At 39.5% G+C, this 25,007-nt stretch overlaps 1 protein-coding gene across 1 annotated transcript in view; it reads right to left on the bottom strand.

Moving 5' to 3' along the window:
* RASEF (RAS and EF-hand domain containing) overlaps window positions 1-22,933 on the bottom strand; it is a 37,220-nt gene extending 14,287 nt beyond the window's left edge. Inside the window, exons 1-9 of the mRNA XM_055791563.1 lie at window positions 22,383-22,933; window positions 10,667-10,813; window positions 9,791-9,881; window positions 6,970-7,065; window positions 5,822-5,899; window positions 5,239-5,354; window positions 4,323-4,391; window positions 3,361-3,445; window positions 1,485-1,576 (exon numbers count right to left, since the gene is read on the bottom strand). Coding sequence (XP_055647538.1) covers window positions 1,485-1,576; window positions 3,361-3,445; window positions 4,323-4,391; window positions 5,239-5,354; window positions 5,822-5,899; window positions 6,970-7,065; window positions 9,791-9,881; window positions 10,667-10,813; window positions 22,383-22,744 — 1,136 coding nt within the window. The 5' untranslated portion in view covers window positions 22,745-22,933. The remainder of the gene's footprint in view (window positions 1-1,484; window positions 1,577-3,360; window positions 3,446-4,322; window positions 4,392-5,238; window positions 5,355-5,821; window positions 5,900-6,969; window positions 7,066-9,790; window positions 9,882-10,666; window positions 10,814-22,382) is intronic.
* Window positions 22,934-25,007: the final 2,074 nt, after the last annotated feature.

The following is a 25,007-nucleotide window of genomic DNA, read 5'->3' as shown; positions in this document are numbered from 1 at the left end:
ATTTTCAGTCTCACTGAAGCATGTATTCAGTGCTGGGAATTTCATATGTGCTTAAAGCAAGTTAGACCAAGATGTATGATACAGCTGAAAAAAGTATACTTACTAATGTAAATCACTTAAAACATATTAGAATGCAAAACAGTGTTTCTTAATGCTGATCTGATGCCAGCAGACAGACAAAGTACTGAAAATTAACAGGTCTGGGGACATTCATATCTCCTTCCATCTTTCAATACTACAAAGTCACACCTCTTAAGAGCCAGTTTTATTCCTGCCACATAAACTTTCTTCTAAAGCAGCTTGCATTTCTCATTTTTGTAGGAATACGAAGATTGCACCATGTGGCAGGTACTAAAAAATATTCATAGAGAAGGACATCACTAAGCCTTCAGAGAGGTTTTAGTTATCCCTTCAGAAAATTATTCAACATAATATGCAACTTAGTAGCGGATGCCTCTCAAAATTTGCAGCGTCCAACAGAGGGGAGCTGGTTTTATCTGCATTAAGCAGAAGGAGTCACTTTGTGACAAGCAAAACTTTACAGCCAGCAAACACATCTCACATGGAGACAGCAGAACAAAAGCAACACTATTGAATGAATGGGGATGTTATTAGTATGAAGCAGAAACTAACTTAATCCCTACCAAAGATATTAATCTCTGACAAAATGTAAAATACAGACTACTAAGAACTCTAATAGAGAACACACTATAGTTTGAAATACCACTGAAAGAAAAAGAAGACAAAACAAGCTATCATCTGAGTAAGGACACACATTTTTTCGGGTTGTTTTTTTTTTTTATGGATCCAGTGCCAGACTTCAGTGAGAGCCTCTGCAATGATCTGCGGAACCTCTGATCAAAGACCTACATCCAGTAAGTACAAAATCAAAGTAGCTCTGACTATTTGATATTTGCATTTAGATAAATAATCTGTGGCTCTTACCCCATTAATATTCAAGTGCATTCACTACTCTTGCATGTCAGTGTGAGATGAGGAACTTTATTTGTTGGAAGAATTAGGCCCACATACTTTTATAATAATCATTACCCAGGAAAATCAGACATACAAGCTGATGTTATGACCAAAAATGTTTTATTTCATAAGTACTGAGTAAGCTAGCTAACAGAAGTCCTCAGCAGACTTTTATAGTTTCTTGGAGACAAGAAGGGGAGGCTGAGAATCAAGCTACAGTCAAGAGAAAGAAAAAAAAAAAAAAAAAAAAAGAGGAGTTCAAGACCAAAAAAGAGGCTGTCCACACTCTCTGTAAGTTCATGATTTGCACTGAAAAGAAATTTCCTGGGCTTTCTGAAGTCATTGAAAAGATTCCTATTGACTTCAGTATACTTTGTATCATATGCTATAGTTACACATTCCTTCTGAATCAGACAGAACTATTCTCTGTTATTTGACAGTATTTTCTCTTCTAAGACAAGTGGAATGCTCTAGTCTTCTTAAACTCAATAAAAGCAAATGTGGCTTACCTGTCATACCGTGGGTTTAGAGGAGACTGTCCACCATTAAATTTAGGACTGCTTCTAGAAATGGTACTTCCAGGTGAGGTGTTTGCTAACCGCTGCAACAGATGCATAACAAATGCATAAAGTTTGATGAAGACAGTTTAAGCATCTGGATTTGTAATGAAAAAAGTGTGCATCAAAATTATTACTGTGTATTTTCATATATATCCAACTACTTTTTAATTAACCTCATGCTTTATCTAGGACTGGATATTAAAAGGCCCATTGCATTTAGGCTCCACTGTTGCCTTAATACTGAACCTGCTAGCTACACACAACCACCAAAGACAACAGAAATTCCAAGAGGATGACTTCATTTACTATACCTTTAACACTTTGATATTATAAACTTTGAAGAGTAATATGTAGGAAAATGGCACGTTGACTACTAAATTGAAAAGGGAAATGTCACTGGCTGAGCTAGTTTCAGTAGAGATACCTGCTAGTTCTTGAATGAGATAGTGGAGAGGATGAGAAATCTCAACTGATAGCACATGAGAGTATTTTATATATTCTGCTGTCCCTCTACATGTTTATTCACTGTGAACAATTTCCTCTGTTTTCCCTGTAATCTTCCTCCTTTATGTTTCAGAGCATGGCAGAAGGAAATTGTATCTCTTTTTGCATCTACAGTGAGTCTCTGGTAACCTGTATCAGCAAAAGGCACTTGTGTTCATTGGTAGGGTATGCTGGAAACAGGCAATGACCCCATTTTTCCTCCTTCCTGTCCAGTGTTGTCTCTGTGGGCCCATTATTCTGGCCCCATCCTTCTAAAACAATTAGTTGCTTGCCTGATAATGTAAAGACTTGCCCAATCATTAGTTCTGGAGTTTAACAGGTTTCCCAATATCGCAAAATGGCAGCATAGAGCAGATTTTTTTGTAACTTTCAAGCCTTCCTTTCTCTGGTTTGGAGGATGGAGCGTTACACGTTACAACAGATCCCTGTACAGTTGCAATAGCCCAAAAGTGCAGGAGGGCCTGGGAAGCAGGACCACAAGTAACAATCAGTTGAAAGGAACGTGCTCGAGCTTGTGGGCCACAAGCCCTGGTGATAAGGGACATGAAAAGTTACTGAAGAGTATAGAAACAGGGACCAAGTAGCAAGTTAAGACTATACAAGGAATAAGGTGGTCAGTTTGCCAGATTGCCCAAGGACGTGGTGTAAGAACTGCAGACATTGTTATCGTTAACTACTGCTGAATTGCTAAATAGCTAGTGTGAGATCTTCACGCGAGTTGCTACATAGTTATAGAATAAGCAAGTTTTGAACCTATCAGAGTAAGATGTAACAATTGCTTGTGTGTATATAATCACGCTATTAGGCTAATTGAAGTGACATTTGCTTGGATCAAGCTGTGTCCCATCTCTCAATCGCGGCACAAAAGGTTCTGACTGAGCTCCCTATTATCAGCAGTCCCTGCTATTCATTTTCCCAGTGACATTAGGCTAAGACCTCGCTACTAAAAGAAAGCAGTTTTCTGAAAAAGTGTGTTTTCAGCAGTAGGGCACTTCCACATACACAATAGAAACGTATTCCCTTTAGTGCAAGAGAAACTGCTGACTTATTCACCTCATCAGATACATTTGGCTACAGCATATTAATAAAATCACTACTTTCAAAAGCACCTCAGAAAGTAGCTGTGCTCTAAAAAACCTCCATTATTTTACATCACACAAGTAAAATCTAGCAAAATTTAACTACACAAGTGTATTCCCAAAGTGAGTCTACTGAATAAAACTCAATTTTCTGAGTATCCACACAAGTAAAAACAAATTTGTATTTGGTGAGTTAATTCTTAAACCTTCTAGTACAACATCACAAAAATATAAATACATACCAATGATCTGTTGTACTTGCTGAAACTGTTTTCAAGTGCAGTTCTTAAACCATCATTGCTGTCATGAAGCTTTCTATTAGCTGATCTAACAAGGAAACACAGTTTAGTTTGCAGAAGTAAAGAAAACATTATTTAGCTTACCACAAATTAAAACTGAAAAATACAAATAAAATAAAAACTTCTTCCAATAAACACTAAAGAGTAATGTGGAACTAGAAATGTGCTGTTTGTACACTCAAACAAATGACTGTACATGAAAAAAACACTGTGAAGGTTAGCCTCCAGTGGCAGCCTAGGAAACACTGTCTCACGTCTGTAGCTCAGCTGGTGGTCAGCTGAGGTAGGAATGGCTGCAGTAAAACAGCTACAGGGTAGTAGACAGCTACAGCCATTTCCGAAAAACAAAGTGACTACCCTTTAAGTATCGCTGAGGTTAGTCTTAAAGACAGGTGTGATTGAGCAGCCTGAAAGAAAGAATATGTTCAGGATAAAGAAATTAACTAAAGATATAAAAAACCTGTTCATTGTGACTCTGCTTGAAAGCAAAAATCTGTGTACACCTTGTATAATACTACACACAATACTTTCTAGGTAATGGTAAGACAGGGCGCTACTGGAGAAGTGAAGTCAATAGAAAAAGGAGCCAAGCAATAATGTTTATAATACAATGAACAGACTCAAATCTTTTTGAGCTTATCATGAAGAAATGAAAGTCAGTGAGGCTAAGAAAAGAAAGAAAAAACAATGAAGATTTAGTGGCTCAGTAACACAGTGGAGTTAGCAGCACAATACCTTCTATGAGAGCTGAGCACAGTACCTCCTGTGAGAATTGAAGCCATTTCAGTATTTTTACTTGGTATTTTTTCCCAAATCTCATCCCAGCCTTTTGCATACAAAAACATTTACCCCAAATATGCTGGGGAAAAATTTGTTAATAAAATCCCGTATTACTAAGAACTTACTGAAGTATTTCAATTTGTCTTTCCAAATTATCTCTGTCTTCAGTATACTCTCGGATCATTTCTAGGTCTCTGGAAAACAATCCCAAGTAGTTATATTTTACAGGATATCCTTTTTTAATTTTTATAATTTTGCTTTTGGCAGAGGACAAAACTCAACAGTCAACAGTTATAAGAGGTGAAAAAATACAGTGGGGAAAACACCATTTCAAAATATTTCTGAATATTTCTGAAATATTTCAGTTTTTCTAAGTTTACATTTCTGCTGAATGTCAAAATGTTAATGTTAAATGTAAAATGAATGTTAAAAACGTAAAAAAAAGATGTTAAAAGCAGTTTATGCAAAGTAAAATCACTTGGTAACTTCACTGACCTCTGCCACTGTATCTCAACAAAGATTGTGAATGAAAAATAAAAGATCCTCAAAATAACCATACGGACTGCCTCCTTTCCCCTTGAAATACCATTTGTGTTACTGGAAGATAACCACATAATCAAAATGTCATTTACACTCCTTTAATATCTAGAAGCGGTTTTCATTTATATTAGAAAAAAAGGTTGAGACTGTTGTGGGAGGCTTCCAAAGCCATTCTCCCTAATATTCATACAGATATTCATCTGAGTGCAAGTCATGGAGCAAAAAATTGCCTGATGCTGTAACTTTTATTCCTAACTAAAGTCCCAGTAAAATCAATGGGCTTCCTTGCAAGATTATGAGAGTTTGCATCACATCCTGAACTTGCTCTTTCAGAAACCTGGTAAGAAAAGCAAAGAGTAGTCATAGCATACTTCACATGGTGTCAAATGTGTACATTTATGGCAAATTTAGAAAATAACAGTTACCAACTTACATAGTAACTACATCAGACAAAAGATCTTTTTCCCCTGGTGAAAATGTAATCCTGTGGAAGTACCTTACCTCTCAGTGTTCAAAGTCTGATCTGCATACTCGCTTTTCAAGCTATCTAATTCACTCTGTAGAAAAGCTATATTTGTCTGTGCTTCTAAAAGATCTTTCTTAAGTTTCTGATTTTCCTTAAAAAAAGGAAGATATTAGATGTTAGCTGTCATAGTCACCTGCATAAAATGTTGACATACTATAACGGTAAAATAAAAATCATAAAAATCAAATAAAAATGAAACACTAGAATATCTGAGCATACAGGGGGAAAGCAAATTTAAGAACTTAAATCAATGGAGAAGTCAGTAAATCAGCATGCAAGAACCACTCTATTTTTATTTTTCCATTTCAGTTACACAAAAAGGGGACTACGTAATCTCAAGCTGTTTCCCAATGTTACACTTAAAATGTGTATGCATTTATATAGGACAAGGTTTTTTCCAAGTTAAGATCCTCATAGACTTATCAACAACTTTAAAAGTTTATTCTGTAGTTAACCAGTACTAAATGTAAAAAAAAAAATTTAAAAAAAATATAAAGTCTGTATTGCAGAAGTTAAAACTGAAGCTAAATTAGTATGTTAATGATAAACATGTCTTACCAGCAACATATCATGTATTCTTTTTTTCAATTCAACCACATCTTCCCTGTGATTTACATTTTTGGATTGCTCCTCCAGCTAGAAAGATCAAAAATGCAAAATTAATATATGTTATTGATTTTTCTGATTCGAAGTACATAAAAAGTAATGGAAATCACATTAAATAACCCCTAATTTACAGCTATTAAAGTTTTTAAACCCCAGAGTTTTCCCAACTATGTGAGAAGGCAGCATTACTCCAAAAAACACTGGCTTTCTAAACTATTTTTTAAATCAATACTTAAAAAATGTTTAATGAGCATTTTGCACCCTGTAGGTGTTGAACATGCATAACTACTGACACAGAAGCCAGCTACTGAGAAGACATAAACAGGTGCATCCCCACAAATGTAAAAAAAAAATAATTATATACTACTTCATCTGTGTAGTATTTGTAGTACAAGCTCTCATATTTCTTGTGAGAAATTTCCATTTCTACCAATGCTCTTTTAAGTGCAATTCAATATAAACAAAGAAAAATATATCCTCATTGCTCACTATAATTCTGGTAAAACTTATCATGTCAAAATTAAAACTGAATTACAAAATAACCCAAACCAATATTCATATCTGAGACTTCAGTTTACCTTATACTTAGGTATCAAATGAAAAGATGAGGCTGAAGTTAGGTTGAGACTAGTAATATCAGTTTAAAATTACAGCTTAATCCCACATCTACCATAAACATTTGAGAGAAATGCACTAGCTGCTAAAAGGCACCATATTGCTGTAAATTATTATGTTTGGGTTGCCAATTTCATCTAAATCTATAAATTACAAATACTTAAGAGACAATATATTAGAAAATTTCTAATGTATCAAATACAAGACTAGGTAACTGCAGTGTTAACAGCTTGATGACCTACAAAATTATTCAGCAACAGAATTTGGCTAGCAGTTGGTCCACTTCCTAAATATTTCAGTAAATTATACAGAATGAATACAACAGCACAGAATGATAACACAACAAAAAATTATTTGCAATTGTCATTTACTAATTACATTAACTTTAAAAGCTACAATTATGATTATCCATCTTGGGGAAAGCATTTCATAACATCAGCATCTCTTAAAACACTTTAAAACTTCTCGCCATGGCTTCAACTCACTTTTTTAAGTTTTTTTATTGTCACCTGAAGATCCCCAACTTCCATATCATACTGGCGCTTCAGCTCATTTAGTGCTTCTTCAGCTTTTCGCTTCTCCTGCAATATTTTTAATCTCATTAGAAGTCAAGATAGATTTCAAATGTTTATTAAAAAATGCATTCATTGGTTTGGAAACCACACACTTTTCCCTTAGATTAACATGTGCAATTTTGTCTTTCCATTACATCAAACTGCCCCTTTCTGAAGATCCATAGATTCTGATTCTGTAATAGTAGTCCATTTATAAAATATTCATAGAAAAAAAATGGTGAGGTGGAAGCAAAGATATGGCTCAGTTCAGTGTTTGTTACTCATATCATAGTCTCCTGTGCTCAACACTCTCAATGTCCTAAAAAAGAACTGAAAAAGAAGTGTCCAAGTTTTATTTGTGTCTAAATTTAGGTGTGTATACATACATACCCACACACAAATCAGAGTATTATACCCTTTTTTTCAAACTAGCCTTCTATGACTCAGCATACACTGTTCTAATAACAGCATTACTGTGCCCCCATCAGTTACTTACTTCTGGTTTGCTTTTTTTTTTTTTTTTTTCCCCAGTTTCAAGTGTTGGAATGTTACAGGCCCATGTTCAGTAAAACTGATGACAGCATCTTTAGCTTCATACCTTACTTGTCTGAATATCAAACCAAGTACCCTGTTCTGAGTTTTATTTTAATCAAAACAGAGAGATTTTGAAAGGAAGTTACATCAAGCACAATGAGAACGGTGTGTTTAATTCACAAGTATGTGTTTAACTCACTCCAGTCACTCCCCAGAGACTTCAGTGCAGTTTCACAACACAAGAAACCAGAATGCATCAATAATACATGGTGCCAATAAGACAGGTTGAGTTTTCACACAAAAGACAGAGGTGGACTTTGATCAGAATTCAGTGCTTTCCTGTAGGTGATGCTGACATCCGTGTGTTAAAAAGATAAAGTAATCAGTTTAAGCTGGATAGTCTTACTGTTGGCACCTATCTAGGACTCCTAAGTATTCTTTGGTAACTATTTGTTTCCCTTGAAGAAACAAAATACAGGATAGGCTCAACCTGCAGATACTATCATGCAGAGACAGGTGTCAAGGTGGTATGAGTGAGATCACTCTGACAAACAATACCTTTGAGTACAGGCAGTAAGGTTAATGGCTTAGTACAATCCCACAAAGTAAATATCTTACATTTACTCTCAGGGCGTTTTAGGAGGTGGAGTATGTGGAGCTATGAGCTACAGGGAACATTTAGGACTGAACATGAAAAGAGCACTGTAAGAAACAAGTTACAGCCCACTTTTCATATCTAAAGCTAGGTGTGAACAGTGAAATGGCAATCCACCCTCGGTGACAATTGAGGAATTTATAGAATGAGAAACACAGACTAGGTGAGGCTCATACATAGCAGATGTGTTTTACATAATGCTAGCCCCTACCTGTGGATGTTCTCCCACTGGGCAAATACACACACCTGAGTCATCTTTTTAGAGTAGTGAAAAAGAGTCTTCAGGGCTTTTTTCAGAACAGAAGTTTTCCAGAACAAATGTATTTGTTTTCTAAACATAAACACTTAACCTCTTTGGAAATCAGAAGTTTATCTCTACTGAGAGTTCCATTATCATTACTGAAAGATATTATAATACGCTTTTTTTGCTGGGGTGATATCTTTAACATTTTTATGTCATTATGTTTTGTTTCTAGGAAAAAAAATTGAGGTTTTGGTTTTGTAGGAGTGTTTCTCTTGTCTAGAAAAAGATGCTGTTTGAACAAAATCTAACAGAATACTGTTTACCTTCACAGATCAATTACTGTGAACTACTTAAAATCAGCAAGTTCACAGACTGCACTTTGTTGCTTCTGAAGCTGCAGATGCTTTGGTGAAAGAACCCACACCAAATATACAGACATTTAGTATACTGGGTGTCCTACAAAGCAATAATTATTCCCATAGTATATGTTTTAATCGGTGCATTCCTCATGTCCACATTAGAACACTTTCACAAACTGTTATTCTTATGCATGCTATAAAGTTAGGTTTTTCTTATGTGCATTTATTTAGTAACAGTTCAACACGAAGCAAACACAGGGTGATTTTACTGTACTGCTTTCTGCTGAGAATTACATAGCCACATGTGGTTCTAATAAACCTTTGATTGGGTAAAGGGAAGAAATTCTTATACCTTCCTGTCGAGACTACAAGCCAGTTGAATGTCTAAAATTTGAGCACATTGAAACAGAATTTACCATCAACTTTGGGAGGTCCAGGCCATCACACACTGTCATCACAATTACACTCTCTTATGTCTATAACTCTTTAAATTATAGTTGCAGGATCAGCATGGGAGAAAGAAAGATCACCAATCCAGGCAGATATACAAATTAGGAAGAAATTATCTAAGCATTAATTTCTACAGAAATTCATCTACTAAACGAACGATTTGTTCGTTTGTTTATGGTGAAAGGTCATCTTCTCCACATGCATTTCCAATACTGGTCTCAGAAATAAATCCATCTAGGCCAGCATATTCTCTCTCAAAAAAAAAACAAACCCAAACCTTTTTTTTCTTTTTTCTTTTTTTTTTTTAGTTTATTAAATCTGAGCAGCCATTTCTCTTCGAGAAAGCATTAATACATTTTAAGTCTCATGGATAGGTTGTTTTCATCCAGGCCCTGCCTTCATCAGCTTTGATTCAGCCCATCAGGATCAAAAACACACCTGTCCATCAATCCTGCTTAAGACTGCTGAGAGTTTGGTAATTATTAAATTCTGTAAATATAAAATACTCACTTCCTTTTTAACTTTATGCTCTGCAGCCTGTATCCGTTGTTCCATCTCTTCCTCCAGCTCACTGAGCTGAACTGCTGCTGTATCCTGAGCTCTACAATTTAAAAGTAAATATTCTCTCAGGAGCTGCCCTCTGACTTGACAGAAACATCTAAAACACATCTGCCTACCTCAGCTGAAACAAATTAGACAGACAGACAAGGACACAGTTTAACATCGCCCAGACCAGATCCCAACTGGTATGGTTGGGAACCAAAATCAAACTAATTTGAAGATACAGGGAAATTACATTTTAAATAGCAGCTGACAGCCAATGATTAGTATGAAATACATCATGTCTCCATTTTTAAAATTAAGTTACAGAGATAAAAGGCCCCTCTGGTTATCCCATGAAGAGACTTCAAAAGAATAACTACAGCAACTAGAATTACCCACACATACAAGATCTCTGTCCTGAGCTTATCTGTTTGGTTTTCACAGTGATGATGTGAGATTGCAAATGACAAGTAGTTACAATAGGTAAATACATCCCTTGAAGCTGAAGAAGGAAACATATGGTTTCTAAAATGAAAGTATAATGCTAAAACTCAAAGCTACAGCAAAGGAAGAGGAGTCAAAATGTTTTAAGACACTAAACATAACAATACAGCCTGCAAAAACTTGGTCCAGGACTTACCCAAAATATGATCAGGGAATCATTTAAAAGCTGCTGTATGTGCTTATGCACATGTGTGTGCATGCTGACATGTGCATGCTGAACTCAGTTTATGGAAATACTCCACATGACATATTTTGGCATTAACTCCCAGTAGTTTAACCCAACAAAGTGTGACAGAGAAAAAGTAACTGCATAATTGAAACAGAAACATGACTCTATACCTTTTTACCGCACTGGCCAAAGTTTCCATCTCTGTGCTTTGAAGTTTGATCTCTCGAATGAAGTTCTTAATGACATGTTCATATGGCTGGATCAATCTTGGTTCCACTATGTGTATGTTCTGATACAGAACACTGACCTGCTCTTGTCTGAAAAGAGAGATACCATTTTAATGCACTCACTTGGAACAATTCTAAATTATGTTTACCCCTCCTGCTTCTCTACTTTAGCTGCTGCTGAAGAAACTTTTTAACTCAAGTAAATTTTTGTACTTCTGTTCATGGTGTATTGAAAAGCATGCCACTGGACCAACTTATAATGCATATCAAGTTTGTTGGTGGCTCTAATGTTAATCGTAACCTGTGAAAAAGTTTACAACTTCATAAGAAATGAAAATGGGTATGAATATCAAAAACCTATGTTATAAAGGTTGTTTAAAGGGGGCAGAGGGAGGTGATCATACCTCCTTCATGAAAAAAAGGTTTAATGTTCCCTCAGCTGTTGGACTTCTAGTAGTATTTACCTCTCTTGTATCAGTGCATGGCAGGGGCACAGCTGTAGGGGAAATGAGAGTACAGCTCTTCGGTTTAAGACAAATTATTCTGGTCCAGACAACTGTACTCTTCATAATGCCAGCCCTGCTTTATACCCCAAAAAGTTCATTGTTATAAGAAGTAAATCCTGTATATGATTCTCACATGAAAGATAACAGCTGTATCTTGTACAGCAGAAAGAAAAAAGTTTCTGTAGATCCTTTAGTTATTAAAAACCCTCCTGAAATCCTGAAATGTATACTGCTTCTTAAAAGCTGCCCCAATAGAGGCACAGTATATTCCAGTTTCCATTTGATCTGGAAATTTACATAGGCTGTATACAGTTTTAATTGTCAAAGCAAAGAATCTTGACAAGACACTAAAACAAAGAACAGCATATGCATCAAAGCATTATTACACAGGTTACTACATAAAAAGCACTGATTTCTGGTCATACCACTAGTAATGCCATGCAACCCTTTGCATTATGTGACAGCTAGGTTCCAATACCTGGATTACCATAACAATATACCAGAGAAAATTCCAAAACAGAATTTAGCAGTCCCAAGGAAAACTGAAGCTGATTGCCACATAGACTATATACCAGAACACGAGGTATTCAAGAACTTAAAAATTAAACAGAAAAAAAAAGGAAAAGGGAAGAGAAGGTCTAGAAAGGTGGAGAAACAGGCCAGTAAGAGGGAAATACAGCGTATCAATGGCAGAAATACAAACAAAAAAAATGTTTTGCAAGTTCTAGTCTAAACCATATCTAACATATCACGAATACATGACCTCTTTTTGTTGTTAAAGGAAAGCTTAAACTCTGATTTAATGACCCTCCTTGTTTGTTAGCTGATGTTTTCCTATCTTCTGTGGAGGCAGTGCTACTTATTATCTTCACCATGGGCACGGTATCAACAATCAGTATATACTCTGTGCATTTTTTCCCACTTGAAGCAATTCCACAACTATGATTATCAATACTGCAGCACTCTGCTCCTTCTATGTGATTTCCCGACTGAAGGTATAACTTGTTTTATTTACAATAGTATCGTAATTGTTACTATAGCTCAGATTCCCATTTTAATCAACTGAAGTATTTCAAGACACTGTAAGGTCTGTTTCCAGCTGAAATGCTGAAATCCATTTCAATATACAGAAACGTAACAGCAGCACAAAGAAATATAGATTTATCGATGCCAGGGGCATTTCTGGATACCTACGTGTTTCTGTCTTGCAAAGGGCTTCCTTTACAAGACTAATGGTTTAGCTATATTCAGTGTTTCCAGAAGTTAAGTTAAAGTTAATGTAGTGCTCTGAATATTTTCCAGTGTATGCACACAATTTCTTTTTCAAAACATGTTTTAAGTCAAGAGTAATGTCAAGGTTTGTGAATAGTCACAATAATGCACAGCCTTACCTGGTCATCAGATGCTACAAACTGTGTATAAATAGTATATCATTCAAGAACTCCCCAAATGTATGTTTACTCAACTAATAATTCACATTTTAAAAACTGTTAAGGACATTTTCCTTAGCAGTAATTTTGCACTAGAACAACACTGACATTATCAGCACCATCAGAAATTTAAAACTAGGAAAAAACAAAAAGTAAAAATAAGATTGTACACTTAAAAACTGCCTTCCTTTCACTCTGTACTATTACAACACACAAATGTGAGATTTCTGCATGAAAGGGTTTACTGCACAACAGGTTTTTGGAACAGTTTTGATAGTACCATGTATCGCAAAGTCTGAGGTTTGGATTCAACAGATGGATACAGCAGATTTGTAGAACTTAAACACTGACTTCCAAGGACACACAGACAGACAAACAACAAATTCAGTATCTCAAGGTGTTACCATTTGCAGAATCCCTACCACACTTCCATTAATGTTGGGTAGGCTTGAAGCTAGAGCCTGGCTGTACTTCAGACATTACAAAATGTAGTCTCTTCATTTGAAATTCTATTTATTTTCGATAGCTGGTAACCTATGCTGCATTTCATAAATTCCTAGCACTTCAGCAGTTGTCCTTCAGAGCTGCAAACTGCTCACCAAAACAGCCAATAAACTATTCCAGATTATTTCAAATTTTAGATAGACGTAAATACTGTGCATACCCAGAATTAGCTGCTGAAGAATGTCACCTCTTCAAACAGTGTGAATGCACACAATGTCCTTTAAATAAGTCACATGTAAAATAGAAATGGCACTAGACACAGTGAGATGGACAGTTTACCAATCTTCCAAGGCAGATAAATTCAGCACAAACTAGCTCAACATATATGATTTTTAGAACTATGAAATACAAACACGAAATCTGTGTTCTGAAACTTTCTTTATTTTTCCTTTAAATTTCACCAACAAGATGCTTAGTAATAACCTTGTTCCCTAGAAAGCAAGCAAACAGTAGGAAAATTACTTGTTACTTGATACTAACATAAAATATTCGTTATATAAGCACATGTTCTCCTGATTCTCTTCCAAAACATAAGTCACACTGGATCTTTAAGGACCTACATAACTTTTTCATAAAATTATAGGGCAGGGGTCCTCAAACTTTTTAACCAGAGGGCCCGCGTGCGGATGCAGTGGCAGGCAGCCATCTGCGGCTGCTTGGTTTCCCCCCTCAACCCCCGGGGGGGGGGGGGGGGGGGGGCGGGGGGGGCAGGGGCGATCTGTAAATACCGGGGGCCGGATTGAGGACCCTGGGGGGCCGTATCTGGCCCGCGGGCTGTAGTTTGAGGACCCCTGTTATAGGGTTATATTGGTACTCACTCTTTCTCACCCTATCTTGTGCAGGATTAATCAGATGCCGCCTTTAAATCAAATCAAGCTATATCCATGACACTACAAACTTCAAACTATACTACAAATCCTGTGTTCAAAAATAGCACATTTGTAATGTTAACACCAGAGGCTTCCTACCATACGGATTATTAAAGAAGTAGCAAAACTGAAGATACAGTATCTTATGCTGATAGGATTAGAAAATCAATTAGTCTGGCCTTTCCTTACGGTATTTTTTGCCAGGAGCAGAAGACATTTGCAATGAAATATCGTAATGTATTTCTGCAACTTTCATTCTCTTTACAATAATGCTACAGCCACTCCCTCTTGCAGCTTCTTTTCTAAGCGTATGCAAATATACATAACAGAACGGAAAATAGAAATCAGTATCTCTGCTGAACCTCTGCCATACAGCCAAGTCTGCTTTAAGATGCAGTAGTCAGAAGCACAATGTAATTATTGTGAGTGTATTCTCCCTCTGTGATACAAAAAAGCCTGTTCATACTTATTATTCCTCCTTAGTCCAGTGACCAGCTACCATCCAGATGGATTCAAAATATCTCAGTGACCCAGTTTTATTAGTCAGTACTTAGGCTTAAGAAGCAAAACTATACCCACACAACCACAGTTGTGCAGGATTCTGGAAAGGGCCTGGAAGGTTTTTTTAGATTATAATCAGCCACTGAAATTCTCAGTGACACCTGAGTGCTCCTATGGCAACTTTACGGGAAATCTTAATTAAAAACATGACTCAACAACTACTGCAGCAACAAAAAAACCAGAGGAGAAATAAAAGGCATGCCACAAAATTGATGGGACTCGGCTTAATCACTTATGCCTTTGCAATATACTTTCATTAATTGGGAAGACTGCCATTGATTTAATCACTCCAAGTATCCGTGATGAATTAGCAGCAAGCACAGTGATAATATTTTATAGATACACAGTATTTTAGAAGGATGTAACTATATACACTCTATATGAACATGCCATAACTATTTCATGATTATGAGGGGAATTGTTCTGAATTGTCTCTTTCCATATTTTTAATCACTCCTCGGTTTTCACATGCTTTGGTAAGTATCAGTGACACTACTGCAGCAGGATAGATTAGTTTCAGTGAATATTGCCCAATTCGTTTGTTTGTCTCCCATTCTATTTCTTTCTGCAAATTCATTAGTTACTCAAAATTACTTATCAAGAAAGGTTTCACAAATGGATTTCACCAAGCTTACTCCTGAACTCTGAATAGTCTGTCCTTTTTCTGGACAAAAAGGTAACTAGAATGCTCCTGCTTCAGTTTCAGCAAAATTAATCAGAAATGCTCAGGTTTGCCTTTTAAAACTGGTCTTCCTTAAAATCGCTTTTAAATGGATTTAGCTGCACCCCTTTAAGCTCCACACTAACACAACTGTAGGCATTGACAAAAACTAATGCATAGAAAGAGCATTTTTTTATATAGGATATGAAAGAAACTGTCCCTTGGGACCATCTGGCACTATGGTTACCCTATCTACCATACATGCCTTTCTGCTGCTTCTACAAAGTACAGACAAAACACTAGAATCCAAACAAATATAGTATCCTGGCCAAGTACTGTTCTGGCTATACCCTACCTCATCTCCAAGGTTTTATAATGTAAGCTGTCTGTACAATTAGTAAGTGTAATTAGTCAATATTTGCACTTCACAAGTTAACTTAAGCAAAGTTACTGTATACACATAGTTTCGGAGAGTTCCTGAGAGAATTACAGAACAAAAACAAAACTGCCCTGATGATAACACAATTTGTAGTATGATAGATTTAAAGTACCATGGTCGAATACAAGAAGAGGGGGGAGGGGGGGTGGGGGGGGGTGTTAAAAAAGAAAAGAAAAAAAACAACATTGGGATTAGAGATAACAGACACTTAGATTATATCAAGTGGCGTATTTCATTTAACCCACAGAACTATGCTGCTTCATAACAATTCACAGCACTATTTTTGTTTGCTGAATGTACAGTGACCATTTGCCTAATGATCCACACTCTGAATGCAGCTCAGAGGGAGCTGATAGAATTTATCAAAGAATAACTCTACAGTTGCTCAGTATCTTACATGTTCCCTACGTACCTGCCAGAGAGAGAATGCTATGTTACATGGGCCCCTTAGTCTGACCCCAAGGGTAGTATTTTCAGTAGAGTTTTCCACCAAAGATGTACAAAGTGCAATAAGCCAGTGGAAAACTGGAAGAAATCAAAGGTGTCAGTGATGTTATAATACCACTTGTCCTCATTCACATGGTGAAGATTCAGTGTTTCTTCCATTGCTATTTTGTGTATGTTTACTTGGGTCTGCTTTAGGAAGGTGGAGACTAACCAGTTGACCAGCACTATTTCAGGGCCTCCTGTGCAGAGCACTCTGGGGAGCACCAAGCAGCAAAACAAAGTAAAAGCTCACTTAGGCAGGAGCTGCACATGGGATGTCAGGCTTAGCTAGACAAGGGTTGTCTTGAAAGGCAAGAAAACCAGACCAAAGCATTCACCAGCCAGAAAGGTTTTGTAGGTCCTTCTGCATACATCCATATCTTTCTCAACACTATCCCTTACCAATTAGTGACCTTTGTCTTCACTTCTTTCTTATCCATGTTCTTACCTACAGACTTAAGGTCCCCAAACACTTTCTCTTTGTTTTCTTGACCCAGAAGTCTTTCAAGCTCTGGAAAAATACCATACGTATTTTGTAGGTGCAGGTAAAAGCAAAGATAACCATCACTATGCTTAAAATTTGTTTTCATGCTGATAATATACTCCCAGTTCCTGAGTTTTACAACACTGTTCTAATAGTATCTTCCCAGTGTAGGTGAGCTTTACTCTCAAGACTTCTTGCTGCTCTGTTCTGGTACAGGCATGAAGGGACAAAGTATAAGGTGGTCCAAGATGGGAAGGTCTGAGCTGGGTGGTCAAAGCAAGAGAAGCATTATGCATCTGATCACTGTCCTTACATGGACAGAGTGTAAGACCAATAGCCTATGTATGCCACCAAGAGACAGAGAAAAAACTTTTATTGAAAAGCAGGCACATTGGATATTCCATCATACCAGCCACCGGAGAAGATCGACCAAATCTGTTTCAAAGTGGAAAGGACGTACTTTGGTCACAGCTGAGTGTCTAACACTTTCTCCTAGATTAAATGCATTGAGGAAAAATAGATTACACTAAATCTTAATACGGTGTAAAATTCAAGGTGTGCCTCAACCTGAAGCACGATGGGTTTCTTTAATACTACCTTTCCTTTTTCTGTATCTGTCCCTTCAGAAACAGGCTGCATTGAAAGAAGAACAGATCTGCAATGCCCAGATGAGAGAGCCTAGGCAAGGGCTGATTCCCCGGGAAAGGATTCTTAATGTTTCCAACGAATAAGTACAGTTCCCTTCCTAAAGAGAGAGGTGTGATTTGGAGCCAGTGGAGCAGAGGTGGAAAAGACTGTGGGACAGGGAGGAAAAAAGGAAGTCTGTGGAAAAGGAGAATGCTCCAAATGATACCTTATGACAAATGATCATGTGACATGAAAATACCAGGAAAATAAATGCTACAGTGCTTAAGTTATCTAGCACAGATGTTCTCATTAAAGCAAAAAAACCCGAAAGAGCAGTAAAATCTAAGGTAGCTCAGAAAGTCTCCTAGCTCACAGAAAGGCATCCATCATAACCTCCAGCAGAGCACATTTGTCTAACCCCTGTCATGTGATGTATCAAAAGACATAATTCTCACAGCAGAGATCCCCTCTCCAACACTGTGACAAAGGGGGACCTGGCATTTGTTTTTCCTCAGCGTTTGCCTTCATCCCCTCTCCAGGGAACATGCTTCAGCTTCCAAGGAAATCTCTCCAGTGCTGGTATCATGGCTTGTCATCTCTTGGAAGTAAGCAAACTGCTAACACAGCGTGATGCTGTGCTCTGTATTGACTTTGGTAAAAATCCATCCTAGCTTATGACAGCAAGAGTACAACAGGTTTGGACATTTTTTTTATGCAGCAAAACCCTTCTCCTTTGCTGTAGCACAGCCGTATACCCCAGGAGCATCACCTGTCTTCACACTTTAAGTAGCTCATGTTAAAAACAGCACTCTTCTCATTCTATCATGTCCCCCAGAGCCACATTTTCTATACAGCTCCAGATGACATGACTGAGCCTGAACTGTTACCATAATCACATTATGAGACCTTGAAATTGCATGATGCATAAAATCTCATAGTCTGGCAGCACCGAAATAGGAGTCCAATGAACAGTCAGCTTGGCCCCAAGTACAAGGCACACAAGTAAGTCAGACTCCAAAACTAAAAAGCAAAGCAATGAAGTATGGAGGACCCTCAGAAGCAGAAGAATTTAACTCAAAATAGGGATACAAACTTTCTCCTCCAGTTTCATCCCCCCATTTGTTCTCAATCTAATTTACTTCATTTTCCAATCAGATTATCCAATCTGCCAAACATCACACAAAAAATTGCCTGGCAGGGTTCAAAGAGACTCAGTTTACCCCCGAGTGATCCCACACTACACAAGAATGGATACAGCACACACAGTCCCAAGTCTTTGTTTTTTCTGCTTGAAGGACTTTGACATTAAAATTTCAAAATCTGTTTTCTGCGAAGTTTTTTGCTTGTAATTTACAGACACAGATAACTGTTGTAGCATTCATAAATACAGGTTTTCTCTTGTCAGTGGATGTTGGATCATTGCCTGTTCAAGCTAAGGAACAGAAAAGCATTGCCATTAGGAGGCTTTCCCACATGCATGTGGCGGGAACCTTCCAATCTTACCACTGAAATCCCAAGAGATCTGAGTTTGGCCACATACTAAAAAAGAATGCAACACCCAGTAACACAGCCAAGGGCTAAACCCTTCCAATGCAGGCAGTACAGGAGCTCTCAATGCCTAGAGCACCAAATCAGTAAGTTTCTTAACTTTTTTTGTTTACTCCTGTACCATTGCAAATACTTCTTAGCAGAACAAACTAACTAGCATGCCTGAGTTCTCAGTAAAGCAGATCTCCCATGGCTTACACTGGTATACTCCAGTTGCCAATTCAATAGATATAAACCAAAGGTATTCAACTTTTTGTGTTTAATTACTCATACCTGATTGAATATAACAACACAGAAAGTTATCTGCCTTTCAAATGAAATGCATGCCCCCCAAAAGAAAACAAACCCTCTACACAATTCCACTAAAATCTGACTTCACACATTAGGTCATCAACCTGGAAAGAGTTCCCATTTGTTTTGTGTTACAGGCACAATTGCCCACTGAGCAAAGTAAAGACTAAGACACAGTGACCACCTTACCATGAGATCTAACTGAATTCAGTCCCAAAAATCTGTTCAAATGGAGAGGGAAGGAGCAAGGCTGCAAAAAACTCTCTGATGTTACTCTTCCTGTTTACCTGTAACAAATACAGCCACAGCTCCAGTACAGACTCGGATGATTTAAAGTGTAAGCTAACAGAACTGTACAGCTGATACACCAAACTACAGAGAGGCAGGATCCATCCCATAGTAACACTATGTTTTTTAAAACTAATTAAATTCAAAACATGCTTACTGTAGCATATGCTTATTTTAGTATCTGGAACAAGGCAGTACCTGGCAGTAAACAATGTGGCATCTCATGTCTGCTACTACATTGAGGACTGGGTCAGGACATTGATCTGTTACTGTGTTCACACCCCGTTATTGAGACTCAGTCACAGAAACACAGAGGCTGAACCGTGTGTATTGGTATCAGTGAAAAATTTCCCCTTGACTTCCATGGGTGCTCCATCATGCCCAGGAATGATAGAGACCATAGGCGTTTACTGAGTCGTTTTCTCCTGACTTCAGCCCTGGTTTTAGCTCGCTACTTCCACCTGATAATGCCTTGTTTCTCGCTATATAAATCACAATAGCATCAAAGCACACATGCCAGTGTTTTGCTAGACGGGGGTCAGAAGGTATAGCATTTTGAGGGACTGGACCCCAAAATGATTGAGATAAAAAGCACACGGGATCAAGATTAAAAATATGGACAACAAACTCCATTTATCTACGTTTGAGGAGTTTCTTCTTTGTAATCACTTTTCTCATGGTTTTCGATGCCAATGTTACAGCAAACATATAAAAAGTAATAAACCAACTGTTTTAGAGTATTGAAGATGCAGGTATGTTCCACACTAAATCTGTTTTTCAAAAGTACTGCCTTTCCTGGGAAAAAAAAAAAAAAAAAAACCTTAACTGATAAGCAACTAAAAAAAATTAAAACAACTTAAATAAAAAGACACATAACTTTTTTGAAGTACCAGCTTGTACTTTACATGGCTTTGCTACATTCTGTTGCTTAAAAACTCTCCTATGCCCAGACTCCTCAAACAATTACAATAAATTCATTACTTACACAAGTGGTCCTAATAATTTCAGTGGGACAATTCACATGAAAGAAAACTTACACATACATTTCAACAAAAAGACATGCAGGCCACAAATGGAAAAAAGTTGAGCTTTAACACAGATCTGCTACTAGCACTTCAGGACAGGAAAAAGAACAAGAAAACAAAGGGCACACTGTTCTTCAGCTGACGTTGGCACACACCTAATAAATACAGCCAACTACAAGGATGTTCAAAGCTATTTATAAAGCTGAACATGAATAGGAAGCATTTACATCAAGTTACTGCCCACCTGATACACATGTATTTAGCTATCAAAATCTAGGTCTGTTTGCAATTTTTATACATAAGAAATTAATCAAATGACATTGTGTCATAATGAATTTAACAAAACTAAAGGACACGTCTGCACTGTCAAGCCAATGAAAGCTATTTCCATTTCTTCCTACCACCCTCTTAGACAAACAACTGGACTATATCAAACTGCTGCTACAACATAGTAACCAAGATACTGAGATAGGCTTATTACCAAAAGGATGCTTTCACAAGCCACTACTCTTTATGAGTCAGGTTTTTTCCATCTCCTGTTGAGTTTCTGTTAGATTTAGGTTAAGTTACTAATTGCTTCTGCAAGTTTTCAAACAGCACTTTTGTTGTTCTCTTCCTCTAGAAAGCAAGTATGTAGCAAGGAAGGCATCATGAACTAGGTAAGAGAGACCTGCATGAAGTTATTGATATGCCTGAAATGGAGCAATCCAGTAAGACTAACTAATGTTTCTTATCCTTCCAGCCCAAAGAGAAAAGAACAGTTTAATCCAGTTGTGCATGAGTAGCAGGTTGAGTAACTGAAAATTTCTCTGAAGAAACTTTTCATCTCACAATCTGAACTCATTTTTTCAAAGTGGCTAGAACCAGATTATTGGGGTAAATAAGAATTGAAGGTGCACTATATGGAGACTGGTGTGATACCAATTTGCCAAAGATTTAATACATGCTCTCGTAAAACAACATATTGCACGTTCAACTCAATTGTTACAAAAATCACACCAAAACTAGTGTGCTCTTTATTAGCTTCTGTATACCTCATAGCCAGGATCGGCTGCAACTTTACACAGTCTCACTGGATATACTCACGTATGAGGTTTTATCAACAGCCTCTCAGTTAGCTCCCAAGCCCTTAAACTCGGATTGTTTGTTTTCCATCTTAAGTTACAACTTCTACACGAAGCAGAATCACTCTGTACTTTTTATGGCCAACATTTTCATATCGATTTAGAGTACCTTTGGTGCTATCAGTAATCTTTGAATAGATTATTCCAAACGACCAAAATGTGCCTCTGTGAACTGGAACCAGCTCGGTACTGACAGACCCGTGGTAATCCGGTTCCATCCCAAACCAAGCTGCCATCAGTTCTCTTCACCCAGCTGACTGGGAGGGCAAAGACCCCCACGGGCTCGGCCAGCTCCTCCGCCGGGAGCCGAGCCTCGGCACACGGCTACCTGCGGGCAGAGGGGTGGCTTGGTCTGCCTCCGCCAGGAAAAGGAGGACAACGGTGCACGAGAGCTGCAGGCGGGCAGCAAAAGTGTCATTCACGGAACTGGCCACACTTGGCGTCCCGTGGGTCCCACCGGCCGGACTTTTCCCACGTGGGTGGGTCCCCGGCACGGCCGCGCTGAGGAAGCGAGCAAGCGGCTGCACCCTGGAAGAAGAGCTGGAAACCCCCAAAACCGGGAAGGAGCTGTGGGGACGGCCCCATCCACCCGCAAGTTAAGTTCAGCGAGCGAGGGGTCCGGCTGAACTCCGACATTGCGTGAGCGCCGGCAGCAAGCTGCAGCCAGGACGCCGCTCCGCCTCCGGGGGGCAGCGGGGGCGGCTGGGCGCCGGCAGGCTCAGCCCCGGTCCCCTGCGGCCGCGGCCCCGCTCCCACCGCCGCCGCGCCGGGGTCGGCGCGGGTGCAAGCGGCGGCGCCGGCGGGCCCGAGCCTCACCTGGGGATGTACCTCGCCTCGTCCCCGAGCCGCACCTCGAAGTCCCTCCACGGCTGCTCCAGCCCCGCGGCAGCCCATGCCGCCGCCGCCTCCTCCTCCTCGCCCCCCGACTCGCCGCCGCCGCCGGGCCGCCGCCGGGTGGCGCCGCGGAAGCCACGGGCGAACTCCGGGAAGGTGATGGCCCCGTCGCGGTCGCTGTCGAGGCGCTGGAAGATGGCCTCGGCCTCGGCCGGCCGCACCCGCAGCTCGGCGCAGAGCGCCGCGAAGTCCTCCCGCTCGATGCGGCCCGAGCCGCTGGCGTCGCAGGCCAAGAAGAGGGCGCGCAAGCGGGACAGCTCGTCCCCCGCCGCCTCGCGATCCATCGGCCAGGGCCGGGGCGCGGGTGCTCTGCCCGCTGCCGGGACGGGACGGAACGTGGCTCGGGCACAGCTGCGCCGCCGGCTCGGCGGGGTGGGATGGGCCCTACTCCGCCCCGGCGCCCCGCGGGGCCGGGCGCGGCCGGGAGGCGAGGGGCGGGCCGCAGGTGGCGGCTCTCGGCTGTGGCAGGCGCCGGGCCGTGCCGGGCGGCACAGGGGCCGGCCCGCCGCGCCCCCGGGAGGCAGCAGGAGGGCCCCGACCCGGCGCCGGCAGGTGCCGGCCCCCTGCCCCGGGCTGCGCCGCCGCCCCGCCGCCGGGCAGGGTGTCCCCCCGGCGCCCCGCAGCCCAGCGCGGGCCTCGGAGCAGCGCAGGTTGCAGACACGTACCGCCCCCTGCAGCGCTCGGGGGGAGCCCCAGCGCTGTGCGGCCACCGTAAGGCGTTAAACCTCATCTCTGTTGTCCGGCACAACAAAAATACTCGTTACGTTCACGGACGACAAAGATCCCAGGATGACCCAAAGTTTCACTAGATTAATTCTTGCTGACTACGAGTAATCTTGGAGTTATATGTTGCCGAGTACGCGCTCACTGCTGTCCCATCACTAGTAATTTAGAAATTACATTGTAAAAATACCGGTTTAAACAGAAAATGTGAAAGCTACATTGAAATCAATAACCAAAGGAGCCAGATTTTCAGTGCTCTCTATATAATATATATATATTGACAGGAGTTGGACACCTAACCCAAACTTCACTGGAAGCAGTTAAGGTTTAACTTTTTTTTTTTTTTCCACTTCCCTGCACTTATTCTTGTTTATGTCTAACTGCAAATGTAAATTATGTATGCCAAAGCTGTGCTAGAGTTAAACAGAATACAAATCCAACTATCAAAACAGTGTTTTCTTATTGACAGAAACATAGCCCAGGGCTAAGTACGTGATCCAGCAAAGCACAGGTAGTGCAGCTGACCAGCAAAGCACAGGTAGTGCAGCTGACCTCTCCTCAGAATAAATCACATACTGAAAATGGGAACTCTAAAATACTCCTCTGCCTAAAAGGTGTGGAATGCCCTCAAAGGAAATTATCATTATTTTACAGTTTTTGATTGCTGTCTTTTCAGGCTTAGACAGGCTCAGTCTATAATCCTGCCAACAATCTAGTCAATAATTTTTTTTTTTCTGAAATATTCCATGATATTCTAGAGAAGTATAGCTGTTAAGAAATTTGGAATATAAATTCTAGCTTTAAAATATCAGATATCTGAAGGACTTCCATTTATTATTTTACACATTCTTGTCACTACATTTCTATTACACAATTGTAGAACTACTAAGAGTAGCAAAGTGGCATCATCTTCATGTTCTGAGTCTAGCAGAAATCAGTGTATTTGTAAAGCAGAGTTAATTTAACAAAAGTGTTTTTTCTGTTCCATGGTTTCTCATTTGCCCACCAATTTTTTGTACCCAAAGAATATCGTGAAGCCCTTATGGCACTGATGAAGCAATCAAAAGGAACAAACTTGTCTTGCTTACATACACCAGCTCTCTGTTCAGATGAGTGAGGACATTTGGCTTTCAGTATGGACAAGCTCCTGAGCTGAACTTGGAAGACCCTCATCCAGGGCTGAATGTGTCTCACAAGACCAGCAGGGAGTTCCCACTCAAATCAATGTGGTCACCTTCTTATTTCCTCTTGTGGCTGCAGGTTTATGAATTTATGTTTGTCAATAATCCTTATCCTGCCCACTCTCTTTTTCACTCTGTTGTGTGTCTCTCTTGTGGCAGTGGCTACTTTTGACTGCTAAGCAGAGGGCATAGGCTTTGAACATACAGCACACATCTTTTATTTTTCTCTGAGATCTAACATCAACTTTTCACAAACTTTTCTATTCAATCCTGTTTTAATATGGCTTGGGGTTTGACCATCCTGCTGCAAAGGTCTGAATCTTTATTTTCTTTGGAAAGTTTATATGTGATACAAGTAAATAATAAGGAAGATTGAAAACAAATGGAAATCTTCACATTAATATTCAGTTTTGAATCCAGCCATATAAAAGTCTTGCAATTATTTTCCAATGCAGTGCCTAGACAGGCCATATTTCTGCTTTTATATGCAGGTAGTCCCTTGTGTATCCTCTTTGGTATCTCCCTTATTTCCACTGTTACAGGAGTTTTGTCATGCACATCTCAGGCACTGGCTTGAGGTATAGTGTGTCATTTAGCACTGCCGTGCCATAGGTACATCCTGCAAAACAGATGATGCCTGCAG

This window comes from Falco peregrinus, chromosome Z (genome assembly GCF_023634155.1).
Source record: "Falco peregrinus isolate bFalPer1 chromosome Z, bFalPer1.pri, whole genome shotgun sequence".
NCBI classification, from domain to species: domain Eukaryota; kingdom Metazoa; phylum Chordata; class Aves; order Falconiformes; family Falconidae; genus Falco; species Falco peregrinus.
This window is presented reverse-complemented; position numbering and strand designations above follow the sequence as displayed.